Source organism: Molothrus ater, chromosome 3, assembly GCF_012460135.2.
Source record: "Molothrus ater isolate BHLD 08-10-18 breed brown headed cowbird chromosome 3, BPBGC_Mater_1.1, whole genome shotgun sequence".
In the NCBI taxonomy this organism is placed as follows: domain Eukaryota; kingdom Metazoa; phylum Chordata; class Aves; order Passeriformes; family Icteridae; genus Molothrus; species Molothrus ater.
The window spans coordinates 24,353,395-24,370,969 of record NC_050480.2 but is presented as its reverse complement, the minus strand read 5'-3'; the positions used below and the strand labels follow the sequence as shown (position 1 = coordinate 24,370,969).

At 35.2% G+C, this 17,575-nt stretch overlaps 1 protein-coding gene across 4 annotated transcripts in view; it reads right to left on the bottom strand.

Moving 5' to 3' along the window:
• Positions 1-17,575, bottom strand: part of MTA3 (metastasis associated 1 family member 3) — a 138,670-nt gene that overhangs the window by 91,118 nt on the left and 29,977 nt on the right. For all 4 annotated transcript variants that reach the window (XM_054514259.1, XM_036379972.1, XM_036379971.2 and 1 more), the window contains exons 5-6: positions 10,489-10,552; positions 9,341-9,458 (exon numbers count right to left, since the gene is read on the bottom strand). In XM_054514259.1, coding sequence (XP_054370234.1) covers positions 9,341-9,458; positions 10,489-10,552 — 182 coding nt within the window. The remainder of the gene's footprint in view (positions 1-9,340; positions 9,459-10,488; positions 10,553-17,575) is intronic.

Genomic DNA, 17,575 nt, shown 5'->3' with positions numbered 1-17,575 from the left:
TAATTTCTAATAAAACTGATAAAATTAAATCAATGTGCTTTAATTTGCCAGTACACAAATCAATAACTCAGCTCCCTAGAAGTGAGATTGGCAAAAGTGATGTAAAGGATATTATAATCCTATTAAAATTTGACATGAACAACATTGTAAAGTGTTACTGTTTGTGGTAATCAAGCATTTGACAGTTAATTATGCAAAATTTACTGTACAAGCTTTATTAAAAAAAAATCTTCAAATCTGACAAGGGATTACCATGTTTCAATTGGCTAACCCTGAACAGCTCCTACTTTTAGAAGGCACTATAGAAAAAAAATTCATGTTAACTCAAAATCAAAAGTGCAACCAACAGAAAGCCCATTTGAGAACAAAATATATTTGAGCATATATAACGAGGAATTTTTATTATTTGTTGAGATTCATCTCATCTAAATATCTGATCAATTTTAAATATACATTTTCAGCTGAGATGAATAAGTCTCAGCAACATTTTTTTCTATTCTGACCATAAAGGTGAGTCTTACAGGGTTAGCACCATCACACCTGTTATGTTTGGCATTCTACTGCAGCTTCCACAAATAGGAACTCCTAAATCTATTTGTTATATCTTTTGTTCCATGCATTCCTTCTGAAAAAAGCATTGAAATAGAAAGCCATCATCTTATAGCTGAACCAAGATTCTAACCAATATTTTGAAGTTATCATTTATTTTGCTGCTGATTTACCAGATTCAGACAAATATAAAAATTCAATGCATTTCACACTGAACTTGGTGGAATCAATTTCTACAAGGTTCCTAGGCATCTGGAAGCAAACCTGAGTTAGGCATAACCATCTCCTTTTGTACTTGCCCCTAAAGGTATTTTTTTTTTATTTCAGACTTGGAGCTTTGCTTTCTGCTCTGTGGATAAAGTCATCTTGAATTGACAAGAACCCTGGTTAGAGACACTGACTGTGAACTCCCAATTTTCTGTATGTAGAACAAGGCAGGTATGCGAGTAGACGCACTAGTTCCTCAACCCCATCCAGAAATAACTTTATGGTTGACAGCTTTTTCCACAAAAACCTTTCCCTCACATACTGTTGATGGAAGAGCCTAAAGGTGCTGCTGTCGTCGCCTTCTGTGGGTGCACAAGAAAAGCAACTCTTCCTTTGATCACACCTAAGCAGCTGGGTTTACTCTAATTCCACTTACTCCTGCTTGTAACAGCACTTTGTTTCACTCACAAAGGAAACACTAACATAGCCTCAAAATTATGAGGCCTCATGACTTTTTAAAGCCAGTTAAAAACAAAAGGTTAGACAGATGATATTTGTGAAACACTGAACTCAGGAAAAAAAAGGCAATATTTTCTGAATTTTATTTTTAAGAACTACTTACTGTATTAATATGTCCAGTTACTATCCAGCAACTGTCAAAAAAAGTGATCACTTAGCACAAATTACAGACCATATTTTCTGGAAATCAATAGGACACAATGACACAATATTTGTTTATCCTGTCAGATATTCCTCACAAACACACATTAGTCTGTCCTCAGAGTATCTGGCTGTCCAATTTTTAACTGAAAGATTTGAATACAGAACCCTCTAAAACTATTTCATATCAACAGTTTTTTTTTAAAAAAGGACTGATTATTATCCTCTCACAACAGCATTGAAGCATTGCAACTACATCAACACTAACAGAAATAAGCCAGCACAAGACTTTTGACAAGAAAATCAGATGCACCATTCAAATGACTGCTGCAGGTCTCTGGCTGTATGAGTGACTTTCAAATTCAGCAGTGGTTCAGATAATAAATGGAAGAATTATGTACCAAGTAACAGAACAGATCCCTCCCCGTGAGATTACAGTTGAGTTTCGCTAATCTAAGGTATATTTTTTATCAATTAAATAAAAGAAAAAAAAATAGGTTATATGGGAAGCATTTATAGAATCAGAAAACACAATACACCAAGTCTAAGCAATTCTGAACTTTCATAATATTAAAAATCCAAACAGATTGTAAATGAGTTTCTCATCTGCCTCTTAAACATAATTACTTGTAATCATGTTTAAACCTAAAATCCTGAAATTCCAATATTCTTAAACATTAAAAGGCTTGGACTGAGTTTAATAGTTTCCATTTGGTATGTTTGGTCTATTAAAAACAACATACTCTTACAATGGAGTTTTGGTGAAAAGAACAAAAACAGTGAAACTTTAGAAACCACCCTTAAAGGAATTAACTTATTCTTTTTGAAACAGAAGCATTTTAGAAACTTTTAAGTTTCTCTATATGTCATCCAAAATTTGCAGCTTAAATTTGCCCAACTGCTCCCCTTCTTCCTATCAAGAACACAATTAATTGAACTGCATTAATTCTAAAATGCCTTGGCTTCAAAGATGAAATCAGCTGCACAGCAAATGCTATTTCTAGGCACTCATTGGGTATTTTCAGGTGTGCAAGAGGGACTCCAGCATTTAGTTTACAATTTTATTTACCAAAAAAAAAACAAATGCTTTGAACAGAACATCTTTGCTACAGGGTGTTTCTCCCTCCATTTCAGAGGCTCTAATTCCTCTTCTGCATGTCTTAGCAGGGGGTACTCCTCTTCCTTGCCCGCTCCACATTCTTTGTATTGCTTTCAACGGCCAGAGAGAACCCAATTGTGTCAGATCCCCGCTCCATAAAGAATTCCCTAAAGTCTCCGTTCTAACCCAGATGCAAGAGATAAGCAGCACCGGGCTGGGAACAGCACGGCAGCTGGGAGGGGACCATTGGCATGAGAGTCTAAGATCACCCCTCCAGGCTATGAAAACAGGAACTTGCAAACAGCCCGGAATCGGGCACTCAATTAGGACCAGCAGCCAGTTCCCCAGATGAACCTTTAAACCATATCATACTTGTCAGTGCCTTGTCGCTTGGCTCCTGCCGCATACCTCTGCACAGAAACTGAAAACTCATTTCCCAAATCAAGGCTAACCCTTCCTGCATCCATCATCCCATGTCCCTCTCTGACATGGCTCCATTCTGCCCAGGCAAGCCAGGCTCTGCCTGACTCGCTGCGCACTCAGAGCGGGCACCATGAGCCCCAAGGAGCTGCTGCACCCAGGCAATGAAGGCAGTAAACATCCCCAGCAGACGCTTCCCTGTTGGAACCCTAGCTGCTGAAATTTTTAACTTTCTGCACTAACAGACACTGACCCCCAAGAAAACACTACATTTAACCTGAAGCCATAAAGAAAGTTTCCAAAACTGCATGATAAAACTGAGATTATGAGTGTGTAGTTTGAATAGAAGTGTGCAATATCACAGTAAAAAACTTAAAGATTTAAGATATAGTAATATATATAAAACAAAATAGAAGTTTTAAAGCAGAAGCTAATCCTCCTCTTTATCCTTTTCACCTTTTTCATAAGCTTAAGTAGTATTGTATATTTAAATAAAAAAATCCACAAGTCAAAAATAGTTAAGTTAAAAATAAAAAAAATTAAGTATATCTTCTTAATTAAACAATTTATCCTTTAAAAACCTTATAAAAAGAGAACTACAACTCAATTTTATAATTATTAATAAAATACTATAGAACTCACAATTATAAGACTATAATAGAAATAAAAACTAATAAACATCTAGGTCCAAACAAAAAATACAATCTCATACATTTAATCCGAACCATAACCAAAAAAAAAAAAAAGAAAAAACTGAAAACACATGCACCAAACAAAAAATCCACAGTTAGTGGTGGATTGGCATACAACAATTACTAAAAAAATTACCCAAACTCAAAATAAATTTTAAAAAAATCATAGCTAAATAATCTGTTTAGTTAGCTAAACCTCACACCATTATAAAAAAAAAAACCCTTTTAAAAATAAACACTTCCCCTGCTCAGATAACCATGCATGTGGCTGGCTGGGGATGCTGCCCAGGGGAACACGAGACCCCAGTGCTGGCTGACATCCCCTCCCCGCCTGCCAGCACCACAGGACTTTACCACAGAGCTGCTTCTCTCAGCCCCTTCATTCCCAAATAAATTTCCTATACTTATGGAGAACAATTATACACTATGAACAGCAACGAGCTACTTGAGTTTGGACAAGAATCTTCTCCAGATTTCTCCAGGATTTTAGGAATACAACAGCTACCAATCGAGATGCAAGTTGTGTTATACCTAGGGTGTGAAGGAGGGAATGTGAGCTAAAGAAAAAATGTGGGCAACTAAGCACAGTCAAAGCTCACAGCCATACTAGCCAAATCAATCAAAATTGCAACCAAGACACAATGGTCAACAGGCTTTTTGTAAGTACTGAAAGCTTTTTATAAGTACTGAAGTACTAAAAAAGGATCATAGAGGTTCATGAGGAAGCTCAAGGTGACAGCCTACTGGATTTCTAATAGGCTTTAAACAAATTTTAAGAAAACTAGCAAACCCCAAGTGACAAGATTTCCTGCAGGGATAAACAGCTGATGGTCTGATTCACATGGTCCTTCCTCACTGCTGGGCTGTTTTTTTGAAAATCCTGATTTCAACACCTAAACATCGTACATTGCCTAGCACCACACTGTTCTACCACATCCTGGTAAACAAAATCAAATGCAACATCAGAAAATTTATTTTGATAAATCACTTTTTAAAAAAAAATCATAGGAAACATTCCAAATTGTGATATTTTCTCAAAAATACAATTGTTTGGTTGGGATGTTTTTTGCCCGAGAATTACTGCAGACAGTTTCACTAGACTTACATATCACGCCTATAATGCAGTCATGATAAAATTTTTTGTTAGATTTGTTTAGAAAATATCCTTTGCTTTTTAAGTTTTAATAGAGATTTGACAGACAGAAGACCTTTTTTTGACTTGGTTGCAGCCTTTGCACTTGATTCACAACACCATGAATGATGAAAGCAAGCATTACTTAAGAAACTACTGATTTGGCCAATCAGGTTACTGTAAACAATTGGCTTCCTTTTTTGCAACATGACTGCAATTGTGCTTGTTTAGCTAAGCTGTCATGCATTTTATTTTGTGTAAATCCATTTAAATTGTGTGACAGCTGCAGTTAGGCCTATGATGGCATGCATGAGGCAGAAAGAGCAGCACAGGCATGTGACAGGAAAAACAATGCATTAGAAGCACTCCTACAGAGCAAAAAAATTTCCCGTTTCTCCCATTCTTCAGCATTATCCTACTTCATAAACTATATCCCTAATACCATGCTAGCACTTTTTCTCTCTCATTCTCTGCTTTTTTAGCCAACTGTGTAAAACAAACTGTCACTGCATCAGTTATTGCACTGCATGAGACACTGGTTGAAATGCCAGAATTTTAAAAACATTTGGATTTTAAAGCTGTGAGACAAGATTCAATGTTATATAAAAAGTCTACCAAGAATCTAAACCAGTTTGCCTGGGTGCAATCTCGCCGTACATAAAACACGACTAAATAAAATTTGCTAGTTAAAGGTGACAACAATTTGATCATATTCAGAACAATTTATAAAAGTATGCCTTGTAACCAAGTAACAACATTAATAATGACTTGCCTATACCAACACTGTATAGGGTTTTGTTCTGCTTGTTTAGGGCTTCTAGCTTTGCTTATTGAAGTTACTAGTCACAGGCTTTACAACTTGTTGATCAAACACTGTAGGTGAGTGCACCACACAGCAGCTTCTGGCCATCACATGCAGAGAACCAGATACCTTGCTCCTGTACTGAGGAGCAGGGATGCTCCACAGAAAAAAGACACTCCTTGCCCAAATTCATGCTTTTGGTTCTCAGAGATAAACCTTTTTATTCTTGTTCTGCACAGAGGAGAAGAATGTTACCCCACACTGGAAAGAGATGGGGAAACAAGGTGCTACATCCACAGGATAAGCCACTGGAGAATGTGTTGTTCAAACAAAGAAAGGACATTCTTCAGTACTCTGCTAGCCAGAATTTCAGTCAATGCTGTAGAACAGTCTCCTCTCTATCAGCATATTTAAAGCAACAAAAAAGACTCAAAATCTCCAAACTAGAGTAGAGACAGACTGTAACACTTGGCACTGGGGGGACAAAAGACTTCACACAACCATAAAATCATTCAAATCTGACAACTTTTACTCCCAAGTTTTACTCCCAAGAATGGTGTCAACAAAAGTCAGAAGAGACTGTGGAAAGAAATCTGCTCTGGTCTTTCTCCAAAGTTACAGTCTTCACTACATGTGTGATCTAAATGATTTAGCTACATCATTACAAACACAAGTGACATGGATTTACAAGGCTTATGCATTTTCAACCAAATTTAAACTTTGTTTACATTTGTTTACTGCAATTGTGAAAGGATTTATGATTTGACATATCCTAAAGTGGAAAAACAGATAACAGCTGAATCTGGAAGACTTTATCAAGCATCTTGATTTTAATAAACCTTTCAGTCTTATGAAAGTAAATGCTCTTTTTGTTTCAAAAATTAAAGAGCAATATAAATTTATCCAATACACCTCTGGGGCAGGGAGAAGCAGGTATGCTGCATTATCCAAAGTTTGACCTAGTCACCTGGGTTTGCAGTACATTTTACTCAAGGATGCAAAAATGGCAACATCAATGCAAGGAGAAAAAAAAAATCTATTCCTACAAAAATCACACATAAATATCCAATAGGCACAAAAAAAAAATCAAAACAAACACACCATAGTCTATCCAGATAAAACATAAGTTACCACAATATGGAGAAAGTACAAGCATTTTTAATTTTTAATCTACTAGAATTCATCACTGGATTTACAACAGATTAATTTCATGTTTGTAGAATTTCTTTTTACTTTTCAGCCATGTTGTGACTGGTCTTGTGAAAGCTAATCTAAACTGTCTTTAATCATTTGAATTGGATTTATATGCCAGTAACTTTGAAAATAAAACAACGAATGGTGTGTGAATCTTGGATTTGTTTATCTTTTTGTTTGTTTTGGGGATTTTCTGTAAATAGAAAATATGCCTACCAACCACCTTCAAAATGGTATTCTTCCTTTAGATTAAAGAACAAGTTTTATGTGTGAACAAATTCAGGAATGTTTTTTATTTGATATCGTCTAATAATACTATTATTAGATGATATAAACTCTGATTTTTCTGAACTGACAAGATGTTGCCTAAATTCTCTCTTTTAACTTCAGGTGATGGCTCTACACTTCTAAAGAGTTACCCATTAGAGCATAACAATTTGGAGATAGATCACTAGCCACTTTTATCATTACAGGCTGAAAAATGTACATAAAGACAAAAAAATCTTTACAGAATCCCATAGTTTCCAAATACAACTTTTCTAATCTATTAATTTTAAACATTGTTTAGATTTGTTTTTATGAAAGAAAAGGCTTGACAGCAAATGGATTAACTTCCAGGCCATCAGCTTATATAAAGACACAGCAACAACTGAATCATCTTTTGTTTTTACTCCTAGGTCAGAGGGCTATGGAAACATTTAGAATAAAATCAGTCCAAACTACTATAATTTAGATATTTTGATCCTCCCAAAACCAAGCTCTTTTTTCCACCAGCCACTTGAAATAGGTGCAGATTAATCCAAGCCAACTGTTCAAGTGCTCCACGTACCAACAGATCCTTGGTTTGTGGGCAGCCTCGTGCTTCTCACTCTGATGGATTTATCATTTCTTACTGAAGGCAGCAAGAAGAATGCACCACTTATTGCATTTTGGGGGTTAGTAGGGGTGTGAGGAAAAGAAGACAGTAACACACAATGAAATCATACTTTCATGATGTACAAGAGAGATTATCTACTCATTTTAACTAAACCAAGGACTTAACTCAAAACATTTAGCTCCAGAAGAACTTGGTAACTTTAGTTTCAATGAATATGGATTTTAATTTTAGAAAAAATCAAATAAGTAAAATTTGAACAGGAAAAACTTTCCTTTATGTTTAATATTCACTATTTAATAATTAACCTCTGTCTTTAGAAATTTAAGTAAGAAGAATTCAGTAGAAAAATACTTCCTGCCTGGCAGACAACCCTAGCTTATCCTAAAAACCCTACAGTTCAACCAGGTACTTGGGAATCAGATCAGAACTTCCCAGTTGCCTCTCACACACATTGAGACAGCCATTTTCACATGAGCCCTCTGGCAAGCTTTCCTCCTGAGCATGTGAACATCTACAGGACTGTTTTTTCCCTATGGCAGGTACATTTTACAGCAAGAATAGCAGTGGATCATAATCTATTCATAAACCCGTTCTGAAACAAGTCTGCACATTTTATAAACAAACCTGAAGTGACTTCCTATAGTCTATTTCTGGTTATTAAATGAAAAGTCAGAATAATAATGCAGGTGATCTATTAAATAGCATTCATTGTAAAATAATCTGCCTCTTGCCAGAAATCAAATTATTCTTGTTTCATACATTTATTTAATAAGGTCTGTAGAAATTAGAAATAATAGGGGGTTTTGTTCAAGTAAAAGTATAGCAGCAAAAAAAAAGTAGATCATGATGAATAGAAAATACAACATTTAAGGTTACAAGTACATCTATTTGGGGCATTCAGAACTCCTTGGACTTACTGCAAGTGATGCTCTTCTCACATAATCCTTTCTTTTTAAAGAAGAAATACCATGACTCTTGAAAACAGTATCTAATTCTAGACACTTCCAAAGAAACATTTTTCTTTTTTAATTTAATTAGCAAACATGGTTGTAAACATAACAAGACATAGTGACTCATGCTTCTTAAATATGATCCAAATCATAAATAATTATTTTACTTGAAATTTTATTTAAAATAATAGTTCTATGTAGCAAAAGAGGCATAGGTAGTTGTGCTAGGTTATAAATAAATAAATAAAATAAAATCTAAAAAACATCAGTGAATTTAAAGCTATGCCAAGGCTATAAAGAGTTGTTTCAATTCTGCTACAAGAGACAAGATGCTTTAAAAAAGGCAATATTTTGAAATAAGAAGACACAAAGACCTGAATTCTCTATGCATTGTCTGCTTTAAAAGGGAAAGAAGAAATATCTTTTCCACTTGTTTTACTACAGTGTCAATATTTTATAGATGGGTTGGTCCTTAACATCTTTTCTCAATGCAGCCTACATTAAATAACTAACCAGAGCATATAATCAAATAAACAAATATAAAATGCTTATGCACAGACTGGAAATGACCATATTTTCAACAGCTATTCAAGTATCCTTTCTTTTTCCATAATATCTACGGTGTTCATAAATTTTCTCAGACCTACCATCTTACTCTGTCTGCCTCTATGTATTAGCTTAGTTCAGAAAGTCAGCATGAACAATAAGGCAGTATGACGACTTTTATTTTTTTCATTACTCAGAGATCAAGTATTTACCTTCCACAAGCATGTCTGGCACATCTGCTTGATATCTAGGCCCCACTCTGATTTCTCCCTTGTCTGCTAGAAGTGTTTTCAATGATGGATCATACACCAGTGAATAAAAAAAGGTATCCTAAAAAAAAAGAGACATGTTTGCAACAGCATAATAATTTTTAAAATTAGGTTTGCATATTTGTAACACCTTCCATTTGGAAATTTGCATACTTCACAGAACACAGGTTTGGTACATAAATCTTTATTCTATATAATACAGATGCTTGATGAATGCTTTTACAAGGATAATTAAGACTTTTCTCATTGTTAGGACTTACTTCAGAACAGAGCAATAGTGAAAAGATCCGTACACAAAAATATATCAATGGATTTGAAGAGAATTGATCTTAGATGCTTACTGAATTTAACAAGTTTGCACTCATAAGTATCTCAACCATACTGACTTTCCATTATAAATTAATCTCAAAATAAATAAAACACTCTTTGTAAACCCTTTTCAGGCACTAAAACAGCATTGGCAAATGTGGTATAGTCACATAAGTATAGGCCAAGTCCTGCTTTTAAACATATTTTTACTGATTATCAGTGGTTTGGTGTAGAAATTTAAAAATAAAGACATGCTAATTTCAGTTAGAAAATATTGCCTTCCTGATGTTATATTAAGACACTCCAAAGAAAAATGTTTATTTTAAAGGTATTTTGCAATCTTTCAAATTCTTGGGGAATTTTCTTCCTCTCTGGTAAAGCTAAGCATCCTCAGTATCTTCCAGAGGGTATCTTCCCTGAGGAGATACTGTCCATACGATAAAAGGAAAAAATAAGGAGGAAAAAAAAGCACCATGTGAATTCCTCCTTCAGTATCTGCTACAGGAAAACATCTCTATATTTTCAACTGTAAGATGCCATATTAATTACTTCAAATTAATAATTTTCTAAATACGAACAGATTCGTAATAAACCTATAATTTAAGTGTGTCAATTAAGTTTTTTATCAAATAATATTGTTTAAATCAGTGTTGTGAACAACATAATTTTTTTAACCTATCATCCAAGATGTGATTTTCAAAGTATTGTTTGACCATTTGTTAAAAATACAGAAAGAAAAATAAACTTATCCTAATATTTACTTGAACAGAAATCACAATTACCTCTTTCTCCAGGTATGACAGCACAGATTCTGTCTCATTCAGAAGTGCAACGCTGCATTTTCCCCTACACAAACATAAGCAAGAATAGCTACTTTGTAAAAAGTTCAAATTTCAAGTAGAGTTACTTAAAAGAGAACAATCTAGATAGATTTTAAACTTCCACACTAAAAGTATAAAAACATTAAAATATATTAAAAAAATTGCCATACTTTAATAATACTAAAATTAATGTAAAAGCAACAAAACAAATGGCTGTACTGAACCAAGCATTCAAATACATTGGAAATCCATCAAACTGGGAAATAATTTCAGTAATGGAAAGGCAAAAGAAGATAAGAGGTACAATGGCAAACAATAAATGCACACACAATTAACCAAAAGGCCTGGATTATAGAAACATCACCTCCAAGTGATTTATCTCCAGTAAGTTCAGTGTATAATTTGAAAAAAAATAATTCAAACTGGAAAGAATATAAGGCTTTACTTTAAGGCTGTAAAAACAAAGCACTTTTCTCTTTTGAATGGAAGCATTTTTAATAATGAATCATGGAATTCTATTAGTTTCTTCTATGCCCATTTCTGTGCAGGCTCTTGTTGCCCAGTAGTGGTACAGGCGTGCCCACTGTAACATAAGCAGTCAATGCAATGGGGATTGGACCCCACCACCCTCCTCCCCTTCTCATCCCATCTCCCCACAGCATTGTCTTGCCTCAAATTTCTCTGTCTCCAACTTCTCTGCAAGTAACCTGCAGAATTATTTTCAACAAATGGTATTTTAAAGAAGCACTCATGGATGTGGATGAAAAATGTTAAGTGTGCTGAATCACCCTGCTAGCAACTCGCATTTTTATGTTATAATTTACAACTGAACTACCATTTTATATATACATGTATGCGCGTGTGTATGCATTTACATATATATTTATATATATATATATATGTATATGAAGATATATTTATTACCCCTGACACACAGCACCTTGTATTTCACGCACCAAAGTTTTACTCGGTTTAGTTGGTATTTGCCAGGAGGCTCCTGTGGCCTTATACATCAGCTACAGGAAATAAGCCCAGAACACCCACCTCCCATCTACCCTCATAGAACAGAGCAGAACACAGAGAAAGAGTACTTGTTTGCAGAGACCTTCTTGATTTTAAGATAACACCAAAATGGGTGCTGTAAAAACCCCTCATTCTGTCAGGGAGAGCTGACTTTAAGCTCAACCAGAGGCTTTAGAAGCCAATTGCTAATGGCTGATCATTAAGTAAACATACAAAGCTAATGTCTTATTCATTGCCACTGCACATCCTGGGAAAGGGGAGTAAGCCACACATTACGGTCCTGAATTTCTCTTCATTGTCATACCTGTCAGGAGAACCACACCACCCAAGAAAAATGGGAAGAAGGGGAAGTCTGACCACAATACACAACAGCTGAGGAAAATCCTCCTGCAGCAGAGAAGCAGGACACCTTCCAGACACCTGATCATGTCTTTCTTTGAAGGTTTAAGCTTTTGGCCTTGATAATTCCAGAGCATTCACTTGTAAAAATTAATTGTGTTGTAGCATGAAGTCAGTTTTCCAACTTCATTTTAATATTTTATTGGGTTTTTTAGTGTAAAGGACTAACCAGGAGTTCACCTTTCCAGTCTGGTTCTATTCCATACAGCTCCAGTGTGCCCCCTCTCTCCACTACAGCCTGCCCTTATTTATCTCTAATTACCACAGAGGCATTCATTGCTCCACTGCCATCATGACTGCAAAAGTATTTTATTGACCAACCTCATCTTTGATTGCTGGTCCTCTAAAAAATTCATTTTATTTCATTAAGATCCACGATTAGTCCCTGCAGCATGTCTTCTAAGTGAGTGAGTTGCTATTTGATGCTAAACTTATTCATACAGCACTTTAACCATCTAATGGCTGGAGTCACATAGAGGTAACATTTTGAATGCATATATGACCTCTTGCATGGACTTGTGTCTCAATGTAGACAGCACTAGAACTACAGTAGACACTAAAATAAAAAAACAACAACAGAACTCACGTTTGAAAACAGAAAAATTACAGAAGTCTTTCTGCTTTTAATTCTCTATATTTCATTTACCCATTACTGTAATCTAGAAACCTGCAATACCTAACATAAGTGATTTAGAATCTTGACCAAATTCATAAAAGCATACTGTTTATATAACTCCCCCTCTCCTCTCCCATCAGAGGAAAAGCTTCTCTGTATAGTTGCAGGAGCTCTGCTGGACTGAACTGAGCATCTAGTTCATTGCAGCATGAACACTGGGCACTCCTCAATCATGGATGCTAAGGTAAGAACTTAAGTGAATATTGATTTGTAGTAATATGCACCTTAATATTCTCCACTGCACTTTTCACCCATTCTTCAATACTAATAATCAAACACCCTGGAGAAAAAGTTAATGTCATTTAAACCACATTACAAGGCAACCTGGGAGTTAGTTTTTTAAGGGATGTATCTGAGAACCCATAATTTCTCTGGATTTAAAAATATTTTCCTCCTTACAGTGTTCTGGAGCTTTATTCCTTAATGCTTTTAAATTAAGATAATTGAGAAAGATAGAGCTATATCAAATAAAAAAATCATTATAACAGCACACAGTCTGACTCTTCCAAACTAGACAAAGAAAGGGGGAGCCAGCTACCTACAAAAATAAATGAGAGTGTATGCTGCATTTAGCAGATTATAAAATCTGTTACAAACCAAAATAAAATTATACTCTCTTCTTTCAGAAATCCTACTGTCTTTACATTTTAAGCATTATTTAGATTACTGGCATACAATGTCACACATTCATTGTTTTGTTGGAGTCTCCCGCCTGAAATGCATCATTAAACGGAACTCAGGTAAAAATTACAAAGAATTGCCCAATTAAAAAAAAAAAAAAAAAGCAACCATAAACAAATAAAGAGTTGTCTACTACTTTTCCACATATGAAACCTTCCTCCTCTTATCTAACTCTGATTCCCTGATTTAAGCTGTATTCCTCCAACAAGTAGCATTCTTGACTTAACTGGCATCATCAAGGTGAATTACTAGTTCACAGCATCAGAAGGTCTCAATTTTCTCTTTCTCAAAGATGACATGTCTGATTTTGACATTTTTCTCAAATTAAAAATATTCAGAAAATTGGTTTTTACTTCCTACAGAATTAGGCAAAATTTATCTTGTAGGAGTGTTGAGGGAAAGTTTAAACAACCTCAGCAATGCACAAATAACAGTAACCAAAAAATTAAGTTAGCTTTTATGTCTTCATTAAAACTTGATTTTGATGAGATGAAGCTGTGCCTTCAGAGTCCTTTCTGCTCTTAGATTTACTTCATATCTAAACTGATCACAAATAAAGGGTTTTCCATTGAGCTGACAAGAATGCCAACAAAATTTATTATATAATTAAATCAGCCAGCAACAACAAAGTAATTTAGAGGTCTTGCAGTAAAAGGAGACAATAAAACCCACCTATAAATATATGCTCATGGTATTGCCAGCTTCTATCATATAAACCACTTAGGATTCAATTTCTTCTCCTGTCCTAGTAACCAGAGCCACATCTCATAACTTTCTTCTTTAAAGCATTAATCATGTGAAAGCTCTTTTCACATGCTACACCTTCCTTCACTCTCATTTGTTAGAAGCTTTTGTCTGCTTATAATTTTTTCTTCTTTATGTTCCAGGTGACTTTACCAGTGAGTGGACAATTTCTGATCATTTACACCCCTCAGCTAAGGGATGCCTGACAAGCTATTTTTCCACACTGACAGCCTACTTCCATACCTCAGGGAAGCCCTTCTGTTACAATACAGAAATGAGACTCACACTCTCTCCAGGAAAAAAAATAAAAAAACAAAAAAATTTTAGTTCTAAAGTGCCTTAATGATTTTGTAGGAAAGGATTTTTTCAACAGAAACCCAGAACCATAAAGTCCCAAAACTAAAACTCTAACCATTGCCAGCCAAAACCTCAAAGCACAGAGACACTGATGAGGATTATAAGGAAATGGCAAGAAATACCAGTTATTATGGTAGATAGAAGTCTTATTGAGGGGAACATAAAGAATTTGCTCCCGCTCCCCCCAGCCCTTATTTTATGGAACTACTTTTCCTGGGATGGGTGGAAGCTGTTTACTGTTCAACAAAGAAAGAAATTAAATTCTAAGAAATAAGTGACAGCTTTGTGAGACACTCATAGGTCAGACTGTCTTGGACAAGTCAATATGGAGCTCATGAAAATCAACACTCTATGTGAGATGTCAGCTACCAGACCAGCCCTGAAGGACAGATTTCACAGAGAGTAAGCTGAGTTAAGACCTGAGAGATCTTGAAAACTAAAGATAAAAACATGCCATGTTTCAGTGAGACACAATAGAGGAATGAAAACCATGTAGGAACTTCAGACAAGAATGTGACAACAATCAGTGTTTAGATGAGAGAAGGACAAGACTGACCTTACTAATCTGGTATAATGAAGGCAAAAGATGATGATAACCAGCTCAAGAGCTTAAGTAGCAAGAAAAATAGTTGTACTAGGTTTATTATACCAGACAATGTTATCAAAAGATTTCAATAAAGTCTGGTTAAACAACCTAGACCAAAACACCAAATTGCCCAGAATATAGAATGAAATGCCTTCTTGTTTGCACTGTCTAGGCAATCGTTTTTAAAGAGGTTTTTTCTTAGAGTAATCAAAAATATAGATTAAAATCTTTATGAAAATTTTAAAAAGCTGATGCAAACGCTTATATTTTAAACTATCAAAATTAACCAAAATCAACAGCAACTGCCTCATCATTTCAGCCCTAACTTATATACCAGTGGAAGCCTCTACAATTCCAGTTCTGCTATTCTTGCAGGCTATTTCTTCATGTTTTCACCAGATGAGTAAGACAGCCCATGAGATACAAACTTTTTAATATATAGATTTCTTGGAAGAGGAAGCATGCAAAAAAAAATTACGGAAAAAAATTACAAGAAATAAAATACCTGCTGCATTTTAACTAGTATGAATGATAAAAGGGGAAAAGGCACCTTCATGGGTTCAGTACCACACCAACAAAATCTCCTATTGGAATGTAGATGTAGCCTGGGTGACAATGATGCAGTGCAAGAACTCTCAGAACTCACTGCTCTGGGTTCCACCAAGTAAATGAAACTTTATATGCATTGCTAATTCAGATACAAGCTGAAGAAAGAAAAACACATGTGCAGGCACAACCCCAGAGACTTAGAAATAACAATTATCAATTGCCCTCCTGAAAACAACAGAATTATATTGGATAATTTTGTACAGATAAATACAAATTGTATCTTGATGATCTGCATCAAGAAGTGTTACTGTCTCAGTAGACATTTGGAACACAGAAGCATGAGTCACTAGCTAGACAGTCTGAGAATAAAATAACAGGAAGGAATATTAGGAAATATTATGCTGGTGAGAAACATCTGATTTGATTTTAACATATGCTGTTACTTCAATGGCAACCAGAGATTAAACTCCAGTGAAGGTACATAATGAAGAGGGATAGAAAGGAGCAGGTGCAGGAATAGAAGTCCAGAGTAATCTTTCCTATATCCAGCATAAAGGGAGAAAAGGGGAAGAAAAGATACAGCTACTGAGTAAAGCAGGAGAGAGCTACCTGAAATAACAGCACTTTTTTCCCTGAACTGTCTTAAATGAGAAAGTGTTCTGCAGATTTCCAATCAAACACCCACTTTGAGCCAAGTCTTGATCCCTTACAAGCAGCCTACACTGCAACGATGATCACCAAACCACAGAGTGGGAACTGCAGAGTCCAAAGAGCTTCTACTAATTATATGAAATTGATTCCCCAGTCACAGCAAGACAGTACTAAGAGTACTTGTGTATTTTGCTTTGAAGCACAATTTAAGGGGCACAGAATGTGCTGACAGACACATACCAATGTCTTTATAGCAAATTTCAAGTTCCCAAGACTGCAAAGGGATTAACTGGGGAGAAAGCTATTGCATAACACTAAAAACACTAACTAAAAATCATCATAGTGATTTAAACTTGTAATAGTTTACTGCAATCTGATGTTTAAAATATTCAATCAATATCTAGAATTGACAAAAAAATCTGCATTGAATTGATTTATAATTAATTGGCCCAAGTCTGTCCCTGTCCATTTACAGAGCCATCTCAAACATGAGGAAGAAAACCCAAACAAAAATTTGATAGGCGACTACTACTGGGATCTGTGCCTCTGACAAAGTAATACCAATCTTCTAAAGAATACAAGACTGAGTATCTGTGGCCAAAAGATAAATCAATAAATTTGGTATTATCTGATTAACACACACTTGATCAAATAAAATCAAAAAAGGAACGGACAGCAAACTAATCTATGCACATCGAAATGAACTAGCAAATGCCTGGCATCTAAACATGTGCATAGATCATATGGATGGATGGCTGGCCCAGAATTTTGATACTGCATGTGGCTTTTAGTCAAAAACTTCGGAGTTTTAATTTTAATTTGAGCTGGAGTGCCAATTTTGTGCACTCCAAATTGGTAAGATTTACAGACAGTCTCCTGAAGCAATCGTGTCCAACTGACATGGATTTAAAAGTTTTAATTAAAAGGTAAATATTTTCTCAACGTGGCCACAGTAAAACTACATATTTTGATATCTCAAACAAGCATAACTGTAGATGTACTTTCTGTAAACTGGAAACTGCATTGTTGCAAACTCAAGTGATTGATATTTTCTCTCTAGGGATTAATTCATGCTAAAAAGTAAAAGAATTGTTGCCTTTTAGCACAGCAGCAGTGATGCACATGAACTGAACAAAACCACAGGAAGCTGGTTTGGAACGATTTTCCATACATTGATTAAACCATTTAGGTTGGAGAACACCTTTAAGATCATAACATCCATTACAAGCTGCCCAGCTCAGAAGCAAGACACATCACTCCAAGCAACTGAAAGTAAAAGTTTTGCACCTTATGAAAGGCTCCTACTTTGTAATTATGTCACTACAGAGAAATATGTACTAATTTTCAGATATTTATGTGACAGTTTTTCACTGATAAATACA